At 49.6% G+C, this 12981-nt stretch overlaps 1 protein-coding gene across 7 annotated transcripts in view; it reads right to left on the reverse strand.

Annotated features, from left to right (window-relative positions):
* Positions 1 to 6732, reverse strand: part of POGZ (pogo transposable element derived with ZNF domain) — a 29727-nt gene extending 22995 nt beyond the window's left edge. For 2 of the 7 annotated variants that reach the window (XM_071726914.1, XM_071726911.1), the window contains exons 1-2: positions 6208 to 6351; positions 4320 to 4549 (exon numbers count right to left, since the gene is read on the reverse strand). In XM_071726914.1, the coding sequence (XP_071583015.1) occupies positions 4320 to 4468 (149 nt within the window). In that variant the 5' untranslated portion in view covers positions 4469 to 4549; positions 6208 to 6351. Of the gene's footprint in view, positions 1 to 4319; positions 4550 to 4686; positions 4707 to 6207 lie in introns of those variants that run through there. The other 5 variants (XM_071726912.1, XM_071726913.1, XM_071726916.1 and 2 more) reach the window with 5 other exon arrangements.
* Between the last annotated feature and the right edge of the window lie 6249 nt (positions 6733 to 12981).

The raw sequence follows: 12981 nt of genomic DNA on the forward strand, positions 1-12981 counted from the left end.
AAGCAAAGAGACTTTGCTTTAAAATATAAACTGGATTAAGTAACCACGGAGCAATTAGATTATAAATCTCCTATTTTCTATCTTCCTCTCAACCAGACTGACTGCTCAGACTTTGCTGTGTTGTGTTTGTCTGAAGAGGATCAGAGCTGCTGCTGTCAGCACACGATGGTGATTTCCTGAGAAATCCTCATTTTACTTTTTTTGCTTGCTTATATTAATTATCCAGAATCCTCACCTCCCAGTCCTGCTTTTCAAGCACAGCCACATCATTTTAAGAGTCACAAAAGGAATGGTGAGGTGGTGATGCTGGAAGGGAGGTTCTGAGCCTTGCTGGGGACCCTGGAGGCTCTGTTCCTCTCCAGCACTGGGTAATTCATTAACTAAAGGGGCATTACCAGGGGTTTTTGCACTACTACACACAGATTGTACTTTAGTTGTTGACACTGAGGCTTCTGCTATAGGAAGCAGTTACTACTCCCAGTTAACCCTTCTCACAGAACACACAAAACATGACCAATAAATACCACACATTACCCCAAGGTAACATCCAGATTCCTGCTCTGCTGTTCCCATGTGTCCACTGCACTTTTCCCAGCAGCATGTGCCTAAACAGAGTCTGATTATTGTAAAATATTTTATAATCAGTGAGAAAACAAACAGACAGCTGATAAAACCCTCAGCTTTGTCAAATAAAATCACATCAGTATGTAAGGAGTAAGATATTGTCAGAAACTTAACACACAATTAACCAGGTGTATTACACCAAGCATGAGAAAGCTCCCATCCTCCATAGCACCTACTACCTGTCTGCTCCAGAGATACTACCAGCTGCTTCATTTCCATAAACCCTGCAGTGTGTAAAACATTTTATTAACCTTATCTCAAAGGTGGGAAACTGCTTGGTGAAATTAAGTGACTTGCCAAAGATTCTGCTAGGCAGAAAGAAAACTGGAGATGCCCACCCTTTGCTTACCTCATTAACACAAACTCAAACTTCAGCCTGTTCTGCTAAAAAAATTCAAACAATAATAATAAAAAAAAAACCCAACAACAAATGAACAAAACCCTCAACAAAAATAATTTGTGACTAGCAAATGGTTGAGAACAGAGACTTCAAGAAATGAAGCCCTAAAGTACAGCATTATGCTAGAGATCTGCTCAGCAGGGGAAAGCAAGAATCAAAGAGCCTGAAATATTATTTTCCCTGCCTGTTAACATAAACTTTTTTTTTTTTTTTTTTTATAATTACAAGCTCTTAGCATAACCAAGCCAATTTTCACAGGGGATACACAGGAGATCTTGAGCAGATAACCCCTGCAAGAGATCAATAACTACATCTGTATGGTTTTCAATATTCATCTTGCACAGAAACATCCAGAAAAAAATCCTCTGTGAAGCTTCTAGGACAAAGCTTCTCTTGGCTGCTGAAAGCAGGGAGGCTACAACAGAAACTATTTGTCTGGAATCATGTTACTCACAGCAGACAGTAACCCTGCCTTAATGCTATAGTGATGGGCAGGCTATAAATAGCCAGGATAAATAACCTGCTCTATTAATTAAAGCATGCACATATATGTCTGCCCTGGAAGGTTTGGACTAAAAAGGGAGGCTCTGCACACATTGTACAAAATATATTATTCAGCAGCTCATAATTATTCAAAAGATGCAACGACAAAATGCTAAAGAGACTGTAGTTACAAGCTTCTTTTGACACTAACTTGCATTATGCACACAGTATTTCATCTGCTCCTATCAACTGAAGGAAGAAAATGTCTCCTTTCTTCTATAATGTAACAGCTTTGTTTTTCAAAGCTTTGATCTTGAATATTTTGGTATGTAAGAAGCCTTTGCTCAATAAAATGATTAATCCCAATGATAAATACTCTACATTTAGCTTTTCAGCACCGAGCTGGCAGATGCTTGCTTGAAAATATGGATGCCAAAAAAAAAAAAAAAAAAAAAAAAGTTACAAAAAAAAATATAGAAAAAAATAATTATCAAGTGTTCCAGACACACTGCAAGAAACCAAGCCTTCCAGGCTCAAAGGTATTTTCTCTCTCCCCTCAACTGGAAAATGGGAGAAGACCTTCAGGGGAAGAGCTAGGATAGATTAGCTTTACACAAACAGCTGGCAAGACCCAGACCCTTTATTTTTTTGTGAGCTGATGTGGTTGGCACTCAGTGTTGCCACACAGGGGGAAAAAGATCCAACAGCCATGAAACTGGGTGTTAAAAGGCTGGCCACCTGATCAACACCATCACCACTACCAGGAGAAACCCAACAAGCAAGAGGGTTTATATTTGAATACAACCAGACATCACCCTGCCACGAGGAGGAATCCTTCCCTGCTGTGCCCCACTGAAAAAAAATAAATAAATGTATTTATTTTTAAAATACATTTATTAAAATAAATGTGTTTATTCTCTAGGAACCACCTTTCCATAGCTGGAGAGGCACCAGATCCAAGCCCTACAGATGGTGGTTGTTGCCTCCAGAGCAGGTGGAGAGGACAAACCACTGTGTTCTGCTTTAAACTTTTCACCTTCAAAACCATCTCACTGCAAGAAACACTTTGCCCCCTTTCCCCACCTAAAAGAGGTGGCAGACAAAGCAGCTCTGAACTCTGTCATGTCACCAAACAGGGTCCCAAGTGTCCCCTGCTGCCTGCAGCACTTGGGGACACCAAGTCCACGGGTGCTGGGTTTGGATTCCCAGTTTCATGCCCAGTTTGGTATCACTGGGCACAAAGGAGCTGTGACATCCACGTGCTGGTCATGCACTTCATCTACAAGGACTTCAGATGAATGACTCCTTCAGAGCACTCTTCAAAAATCCACATGATGGGGTGCACTGCTCTTGCTACAGAAGCTTCACTTTAAGGCTTTTTTAATTAAAAAAAAATATAAATAAATCAGCACTTGCCAGGGCACTTGCTGGTGGCCCAATTTCTGCCAAGTGGGTGAAACCATCAGCACCACAGCCAGTCCTCAGGACACACTCAGAGATAAAGACATCCTCCACAACACAGCTGACTTGGTGCAACCAAAAGGTAAATTTGGGCTGAAGATGGAACAAAGAGGAGGGACAGGGACTGTCACCCCAGAGGGACAGAGACTCTGACCCAGAATTTCACACTCAGCATCCTCCCTCCAGCCTGGGGTTACCTCCAGAGGGACAAGCACAGCCACTGCACTGATGGAAAAAGAGGGAGGAATTCCTCAGCCTTGTGCAGCCCAAAGCTGGGAAGCTTTGCTGGAGCAGGGGAAGCTCCACTCCTCCTCCTTGAATTCCTTTCTCCAGCTAGAAGTAAACTCCAGACACAAACATGAGCATCACAGACTGGGTAGCACCTTCAGTTATTTTAAAATAACAGAGATCACAAACTTAAAAAGGTATCACCAGGCCTTCACAAATCCTAATTCAAAGCTTGATTCCCAATTTCAAGAGGGAACACACATCTCCACGTGGATTTCCAACGCAAAAAACCCCACGTGAACGGGCAGGGAAAACCAATCCAAGACTGAGCACGTGGTGGGAGCCTCACAGCCAACTCTGAGTGGTGATGGACTGAGCCAAAGTTGAGGAAACAGCTGAGGAACTTTGCAGATGGGCACAGCAGTGACTCCTGCAAGGTCTGGTGCAGAACTTCCCCCCAAATCACCCCTGGCAGAGCAGCACTTTGGGACAGAGCCCCAGAAGAAGGACTCAGCCCCTTGCAGAGAGGACACAGTGAGCTGGTGACTTGCAGGCAAGGAGGAAGCAAACCCCAAGCAAACTGCAAACATCAGATCTCAACAGATCTGCTGTCTTGCTACTTATTTTCTCACTTACTTTTTCCAGAATGCATCCCTAATGGCCAAGAATGCACCTTATCTTTTCCAGAACCTATAAACCCAAGGAGGTTTCATTAAATGCAGATGAATCCTCCTACAAAGGTTTCTGCTATCAACACGTGCTGCAATCCCTGCCCTGAAAAAACAAGTGCTCTCCAGTGAGCCTGATACAATCTCAGTGATGAAAACACACACTGGGTGATGCTTTCACTGCTGTTCCTCTCACGAGCAGCACCTCCAGAAGAGGTGAAAGGCACTGCACAAGAGTTCAGCAGCTCCATCCTCCAGGCCAAGGTAAATTCACCTGCTGGTGACTGATGTGGTTGACTTTGCTGGGTACTGAAATCATTTCAAGAGACACATTACATTTCCTCCCAACACTATTGTTTAAAGTCCTCTATGTTTTATTAAAAGGCTTTGAAGTGGGTGATGCCTACTAATTAGGATGTGTTATTACACATTCAATTATGACGATTGTTATCTACCTTAGAGTTTGAAGTGCAGAGTGATGAAAACAAACTGCTTTCTGATTGTTAACACTTCTGGCACATCTTGTGAGCACGGGGCTACCTTGAAGCTTCCAGAGGCCAGGAGTGGGTCTGTAGCTGTGGTTTTTTTTGTCAGGAGATGGCATGAAGCACTCCACTCATGTCAACATGGGTGCAGGTCTGCTGGCACGAGGACAGCTGGAGGTTTTCTGACAGTATCTAAGCAGCTGTGGGGATGGTGGACACAAACAAGAGAACTGTATATAGCCACAAGAGCAGCTGTAAGACCAATGTTTGCAGAACTCTGCACACAAAAAAGAGTTTAAAAGCAGCAAGAGGGAGGAATCTCTCTGGAAGGGCAGACCTGTGGGATGCTAATAACTCCAGGGCTGAAATAAAGATGGGCTGGCTTCACATTTGAGGCAAAAAAACCCAACAACTGCAGCAACCTGAAGCTATGAGACATGGAGAACCAGGCTGGGGGAAGATGCAAAATCCTTATTTCCTTGCAAAGTATTTCCTAAAAGAAGCAACGGGTCCCCCCCTATCCTCTACCCCCACTTCTGATCACTCACAGGGATGTCTTGGTGACAGCTGCCAACTTCATCAAAATAAAGCCTTGTGTGTGCTGCCATGTGCTTCAGGTCGGGCAGCAGGATCCATGCCTCTCCTCACCTCCACTCCACATCCCAGACAAGGGGGAGAAGCAGAGGGTGAGGATGCCCTCAGGCAGCAGCCTGGCTCCTCCAGGACCACAGGTGACAAACCCCTAATTGTTAATACCTGCAGCCAGAAGAACCAAGCCGGGAGGCACCCAGTGCCAGCCCAGTCCTTCTCCAGCAGAACCAGCAGAACCAAACCCCTGACCCAGCCACGGGTACCGAGGGGCACGCTGCTTACCAGGGATGGGGGGGGAAGCAGGATTTGCTGTCAGTGCCAGGGGCCGGGGCAGGCAAGGATGCAGAGGGAGAGGAAGGCTCAAAGAAACAAATAAAAAGCAGAGTTTCTCCTCTGCAGCGACTCAGAGGTGCTGGGGAAGAGCCCCTTCCACTGGGGAGGTGGGCAGGGAGGTGTCTGGAGCTCTCTCCCCTCCAACACCACCGTTAACTCGCCCTAAAAACGGGGCGGGAAGGACATTTCTCCAGAGAAATAAAGCGCAAAACCCACCCTGGGTGTATTGTGGCGGCTAAGAAAAAGAGAGAGAGAGAGAGAAAAATAATCCCCGTGCCCAACATGGCCGCCCACCCAGCACCAGCCCTGGGAAAAGGAGGAGGGGGGAGGCAAAGCGGGGGGGATGCGGACGCCCCCTCCCCGGGGGTCTCCCCGCGGGGTTTTGTTGCGGAGGTTTTGGGGAGGGTTACGGGGAAGGGGGGGGTTTAGCGGAGGGAGCTGCCGGTGCCGCTTCACCGCCCGTCACCCCCCCCCCTCTCTCTCTCTCTCTCTTCCCAGCCCGGCGGAGGGGGGGGGGGGGTGTGCGCGGATCCCTCCGCCTCCCCTCAGCGCCCGGCGGGCGGGCGGCCGCTCCGGCATTCCGCCGCCCAGCGGGAGCCGTGGCCGCGGCTCCTCCCCGTCCCCCGCCTCGGCAGCCCCGCTCCCTCCCTCCTCCTCCTCCTCCTCCTCCACCTCCTCCTCCTCCTCCCGCCGCCGCTTTGTGTACGGAGCGCTCCGGCCCGGCCGCTCCCCCCCCACCCCTTCACCTCCCCCCCCCCCCACACCGCCTTTTCCTCCCCTTTTTCTTCTTCTTCTTCTCCCCCAGACCCGGGCGGTTCGAACCGGTTCCAACGGTCACCAACCGCCGTCCCCCTCCCCACACTCCGACACCCCCCCCCCCCCCCCTCAACCTCCCCCCCATCCCGGCGCTGCCCCGCACATAACGGGCCCGCACCTCCTCACCTTCCTCCCCGCCGCCGCCGCCGCCGCTTCTCCCGCTGCCTCAGCCGCGGCCGCTCGCTCTTAAAGGGCCCCGCGCCCCCGCCGCGCTCCGCCGCTCTCCGGGCGAGGCGAGCGGCAGGGGAGGGCAGGTGGCATGAGCCCCCGGGACCCCTGAGCGCGGTGCTGAGGAAGAGGAGGAGGAGGATGAGGAAGATGAGGAGGAGGAGGAGGAGGGATTATCCCTTGTTTCTGCTCGCCCTCCGTACGTTCTCGCGGGGGGCGGCTCCGTGCTTGCCGTGTGTCTGCCCCCCGCCCCGCACACGCGCGCGCACACCCACCGCGCACGCACAGCCCGCGGCACAACGGAGCGGGAGATGGGGGGGGGGGGGAATGCGGGGGGGGGGGGAGTGCGGGGGGGGGGGAGCGGGAGGAGGACGAGGGGGGGGGCGGAGAAAAAAAAGGGCGCCCGGCGGAGCGCTGCAGGCGCAGGGACACAACACACACAGACACACACAACACACACGCAAAAAGGGAACCTGAGCGGCGGAGGGATACGGTGACGTCATTTCCTTCTGGGCCGCGGGGAGGTGCGGGGATTGGCGGGCGGCGCGGTGACGTCACCGCGAGGCCGTTCCCCGCCTCAGCCGCGGCCCTGGCGAAGTTTTGGGCCTGAGCGGCCGTGATGGGGGCGAGAGGGGGGGAAAGGGGGGAAGGAGACCCCCGACCCCCCTCCCCATCGCTGCCAGAAACCCTCGGGGGGGATGCGGGAGCGCTGCGGACGCGGCCCCGAGCGTGCGGGCTGCGGGAGGGGCGGTCCCAGCGCCGGGGTTGCCCGCACTCCGCGTCAGGCCTAGCGCGGCCTCACCGCCATCACCTCAGGGAGGGCTCTGAGGGGGGGCCCGGAGCCTCCGCCTCGCCTCCCGGTCGCCCCCGGGCTTGCTTCGCCTGCCCGAGCGCTCAGGGCTGTTGGAGAGGGGCCATGGCCAGGAGGGGGTCGGCCCGGTGCGGGGTGGGCTCCGGATGAAATCGCCACCTGTAGCCGGCGTTGGCTTTGGCTGCAGCCCTGCCCTTGGCCTTCCCTACCCTGGGTCGCCTTCCTGGCGCCTTAAAAGCAGCGGGCAGCGTGGGTGGGCAGCGTGGGGAGGCTTCCATCCGCGGGTGGAGGGCTGAGGAGGTCGTGGGTGTTGTCATCAGAGCTCGGGTGTCGTGGCCACAAGATGAGCTCGGTGGCTAGCGGGGCCACCTCTGCCTGAGTGGCCTGAAGTCCTCTTGGGGAAGGTGAGGAGAGCTGCTGGGGTGGTGCCAGGGCTGAAACCCATCATCTTGTTAGAGAAACAAATCTGACAGGCAGGGGCTTTGCTGTCATCCCAACGTAATTTGGTGGCTGCATCTCCAGACAAGACTCATCCAGCGAGGAGAGAGGCTAAAAAATTGCTGAGAGGTCTTTCTGATGAAGCTGTTCCCCCTCTCTCTGTTTTCTGTCCCTTCTAGGAAACGTCAGGAATTTAACCCATCCCAGTGCAGCCAAAACAAGTGTTGGAAACGTTGTCTCAGCCTCTTGCTGGCTCTTTGCCATCCCAGCTCCCAGCGTGTCCTCAGCAGCTGCATTTTTCCCTGCCAGGAACTCAGATGCTTTGTGTCTTTAAACAGGGACTTCTTGCCACGATGAGATCTTTTCTGATGAGTGAATAATTTTCAGCAGGGAGGGGATGTGCTGCTTGGAACTGCTGGCAGAGTGGTGAAGCAGGTGATGCAGAGGCCCTGGTAACACCTTCAGCAAAAAAATCAGTGTTCATTTGGAGAACTCCAGGAACCTTTTAACCTGCAGCCTGTTGGAAATGTTTCTTATTTATTCCTCTGAGTTTGGAAACTTCCCTCATGGAGCCCCCGTGCTGGGCTGCCCAGGTGTCCCCAGAATGAGGTTTATTATCCATTATGTTCATTAAACAAACACATTAATTTTCTTCTGATGCTTTTGATGAGTTCTGGAACTTCCAGGAGTTGCTCCTGGTTCCCACCCTGCACCAGGCCCTTCCAGCCCCTGTGTTTTTTGAGCTCTTGATTTCTCACCTCTAAATCAAATCCCCAGTGCAAGGGGCTCTGATTCCTTCACTGATAAAAAAACCAAATAAAACCACAGCTCAGTGACATTTTCCCTGATTCTCTGCAGTTTTTCTCCTGTTCCATGCACAGAACATCTCCCTGTTTGTTCCAGAACTGCCTCCCCATTTCCTTGATCCCAGTGAGTTAACACTTAGGTTCACTTCACATTAATTGTAAATTATTTATAATTTAACAGAAACTGCTGATCTTCACCTACCTGCCCTGTATTTTAGCTTCCACACCAGGTTTTGAACTTTTTTCCTTCATTCTTTCACAAACAATCACTGAAATTATTGATTCTGTCTCTTCCTGAGCTGCTTTTCCCAGCAGAAATGAAATGTCTTATTTTCCCTCAACAAACTGGACTTGGGGAGTCCTCCATGAAGCATTTTTCCTTCATTCCTCCCACAAATGGGTCACTGGGCTGCCTGAGGATGCTTATTAATTGGTTCCATGCTCAATTTAATTCTGAAACACCTTGTAACTCCTTTACATTTACAAGGTGTGACAGATTTCCAGTCCTTTATAGCTGGAAAATTCTCCCTTCTTCTCTGTAACAACAAAATGTGCAGGAAATCACTTCCCTTGTCCACTCTTTTCCCTCTGGGAGGGGGAGTGGGAGACCAGGAGCTGCCTGAAACCACAGAGCCCACCAAGTGTAACCCCCAATCCTTTGAAAAAAATGCCAAAAATGATTAAAAACCCCTTTGCATTTCTATTTTTAGGGTGGAATTCTGCTGAGCTGCTCCCGTGGGCTGCAGAGGGCTAAGGAGAATATTTGGGTTTGGTCACTGAGGGTTCTTTGAAGTCTTTTGTTTATTTGGGGTTTTTTTTTGGTTTGTTTTTACTTCCAGGACCTGTCACAACATCAGCTCCTGGGGGACTCTGTGAACTCCTGGAGGGCTGCAAAGTTTTCCACAAAACAGGAGCTGATTAATCAGGCAAATGAGGGATCTCTGCAGAAAAAAAAAAATCAAAAAAAACTCAGGGGAAGCCTTAATAAAAATCACCTCTGGGGCCACAGCTGACAGGATTTGGCCCAGGATCAGGGTGTTTCTCTGCAGGAAGCTATAAAAATCTGAATTTTGACTCCCTGGGGGCTGTTTGTCTTGTCAGGTCCCAGCTGAGATTTCCCTGAGCCTCTGGTGGTTGTCATTTCCTCCCCAAACCTTGGAGTCCAAGAGGAGGAGTCTGGATGGCACCACGGAAAGATCCAGGTCAGGAACAAATGTGCTTGGCCCTTCCTGCTTGAAATTCTCTCCTTTACAACAACCTCAGCTGAGCTGATAAAAAGTGCTCTGATTAATTAAATCCCCTTCCCCAGCACTGACAGCCCTGATGGTTTCATACCTTGTGCTTTTCATCCCAAACTTGGGTGGTTTCCTTCAGATGTTTTAAAACCCATCCCCTCGGAGCCCTGTGGTGCTCCCTGAGGTCCTCCCACAACTCTTAATCCTTGGACTGGACTCCAGTGGGTGCCTGGACTGGTCTGACTGGTCTGACCTCCAGACCTGGGGCTTTTTGATAGCAGCAGCAGGAGGTCCTGCCCGAGGTGGCTGAATCCCCCCCCTACTCTGCCTAAAAATCAGGTCGGGAATGGTGAAATAAATTGATTTTTGTGAAGTCCTGGAGGCCCCTGGGGGCTCCTCAGGAGCAGAGGAGTCAGCAAAACCTTGGGGGGTGGATCCTGTTTGCCTGTCCTGGTGTCTCCTGAGGACACGGAGATAAATTACACTTAACAGCAGCTGAAAAAAAAAAAAACAAAAAAAAAACCCCACTGAGTCAAGTTTGGACACAACAAAGTGGTGTTTTCACATGAAAAGCTCAGAGGGAAGGAGCTGCTGGACACAAGGTGCAGCTGAGGAATAAAAGAGAAGGAAGAGTGCAAGGAACTCTTAATAAAGGATGAACACTAAGGAGCTGTGGGGAAAAAAAAAAAGCAAAAATACCTCGAAAAGCAATGGGAAATATTAATTAATTATTGTCAGGGACAGCCTAGCAGAATCCCAGATGGCATGAGGAGGGAAATGTGGCTTTTCCAATACTCCAGGGCAGGTGCCAGTCTTAAAGAACCTTTTCCAGAGACAATTCCGGGATGTTTTCAGCAGGCGAGTTCTCTTTTTGCAGCTGCACTGGAGAGCCCCGAAATCTCCAAACCCTTGGAGCAGCCCCTGTGCTCCTGGGGAAAAAATCAAGAGGTTTGGGGTTTGTTTTTTTTTTTAAACCACAACCGTTTCCCCCTTTTTTGCTGCGCCAGAGCACGCAGGGGACACAACACCCAGGAGGAGCCCTGGATCCTCCCCTTGGCACTTCCCCAGCTCCTTCCCAGCGCTTCCCGCTTGGACACCCGAGGCTCTGCGGGCAGCTGGAGCTCCTCAACCCCCAGGAACATGGGTAAGAGATCCACCCGCAGGATCCCGCAGGATCCCGGTGGGATCTGCTGCTTCCTGGCTCCCTCCGGAGCTGCCGGTGGGGCTTGGGCTGGGCAGGAGGGACGCGGGGCTGAACTTGAACCTTTCACCCCACTGTTAGAAGCTTTATTTCTGGAATGGAAAGGAAACCCCCGGGGTTTCAAAGGAGGATCTGTAAAGCTGTCAGTAAGTGCCTTCTCTGCTCCATTAAATGTCTCTTTTAGCGTTACAAAGGGGAGTGAAAATCTGGAGCCGGGGTTGTTGGTGAACGTGAGTTGGGAAGGTTGCTGGGAAGCTAAAGAACCAGGATTCTATCTTTTTGCCTCTTTTTTTATTGGTTTTTTTTTTTTTTTTTTTTTTTTTTTTTTGGTTGGTTGGTTGGTCGTTTTTTTTTTTTTCTTTTTGTGCTAGACCGAGTAATTTTTAGGGACTTTCATTCTTGGCTGCAGGGACAGGAAATGGAGGGAGGGGCCTGAAATAGCTGGGAGCTTTTTCCCTGAGAATTTAAAACCGGAGCGTGTGGAGTGGGGACGCTGCTCCTGTGCCGAGCTCAGTCAAGAAATAAAAACCCCTTAGTACAGAGGGAAAAGGAATGATCCTGACTCAGCAGAAGCTCCTTGCCTGGGGTGAATGATTACTTTTTTTTTGTAAGTACCATTTGCTGTTGTAAGTGCTGGCACTGCCGTGGTGTCAGCTTTGCTCCTCTTGTGAACACCCTGGAGGTGTTGGTTTGAGGCTGTGCTGGCTGGGGGTAAAATAAAATCCACCTGAGAGTTGGAGTCCCTTGGAGGCTCCCCCCAGGGTCAGCTGCCAGGTGCATGGGGGATCTGGAAGGTGAGAAATAATTTGAGCGTGTTTAAGCAGGGATTGTGAGCGTGGCAACGTAAATATTATTGTTAAAGTGTTGCTGCGAGATGGTGCAAATCACACTTTCACCAGGAAAAGCTTTTGTGTGCACAAGTGAGCTCGGCATCCTGTCCCAGGGAAGGGTTTGCATCAACATCAGAGCTCTTCAGGCTGGGAAATGGAAGGGTTCAGAATAAGTGTTTGAAGGGGATCAGAGGGAAAGGAGAGAAAAAAAGATCTTTATGGAAAAAAAAAAAGGAAGAGAAAACGTTCATCGTCTCTCTGTGTGTTTGCTCTGGAAAACAATTTGGCACAAGTAAATCTTTTTCTCAAAGTAATTTGCAGAAAGCTGCATTTGCAATGCTAATTAAGCTGTGGTCTAATGCATACTGAGTTCCTGCTAATTTAGGTGATTGAGGAAATTGGGATAAAGTTTAAATGATGGCTTAGGCATAAATGGAACAAAACGAGCTTCGGGTTTTGTGTTTCTGCTCACAAAGAATGGGAAATTCAACCCAAAGTACTAAATTACTCTTCTTGAGGAGACCCAGTTTGTGAAGTCAGGAGCTTCCATGTGCAGATTGCTGGAAGGATTTTGCCTTCCAAGAATGGGCACTGTCTCTGGCTTCAGAATCTTCAATTTGTGTCATTCTGGAAAAAAAAAAAAACCCCAAAAGTTGCTATAAACTTCTTTTTTTTAAATATCAAAGAACAGCACAAAATTAGCTGGTTTGCTTATTTTTATTACAGACAGTGAGGAATAAAGGGCAGGCAGCTATGCTGTGGTTTTGCTTCTACCAACATGGATTTCCCTTCATGTTGTCCTGAAGAAAGGTGCTGGGATCCTGCTGGAATTCTGGGTTTTAAACAGCTCCAGAGCAAATCTCCCAGCACTGTGGCAGAGGCTCAGCCTGCCAGCAGCTCCCCAGCTCTCTAAAAGCAGATTTATGTGTGCCAGTTCAACCCAGAAACTTGCAGCATGTTGTAACTGCCCCTTAAAGCAATGTTTCAGGGTAATATTTTCTTAATCCTGGCCAAGACTTTGATGGATGGAACCCTCAGCCTGGGTTCTCTTGGCTCTCTCAGGGGAATCCCAGAGCACCAGGCTGGTTTAATGTCATTTTCACTCAGGTGTTGATTGGGAGCCAAACTGATACAGAAGGAGCCAAGAAACTTCCTCTTCTCCTCTCTGGTCACCTCCAGCCTCTCCTCTTCCCCCAGCTGTAAATCCTTCTACAATAACCATTTATATGCAGAGAAAAGACTGGAGAAATTCCAGAAATAATGAAATGGGTTGTTCAGATTGGGCAATCTGTCTCCTTGCTCAGCTGGCAGTGATTCAGCAGCTCTCTGTAAAACATTTAACACAATTTTCTTAAAGCCCAGCTCCTTGTCACATATAAATGTGCATTAAAATTGTGTGGCTG

Source organism: Heliangelus exortis, chromosome 27, assembly GCF_036169615.1.
Source record: "Heliangelus exortis chromosome 27, bHelExo1.hap1, whole genome shotgun sequence".
Classification (NCBI taxonomy): domain Eukaryota; kingdom Metazoa; phylum Chordata; class Aves; order Apodiformes; family Trochilidae; genus Heliangelus; species Heliangelus exortis.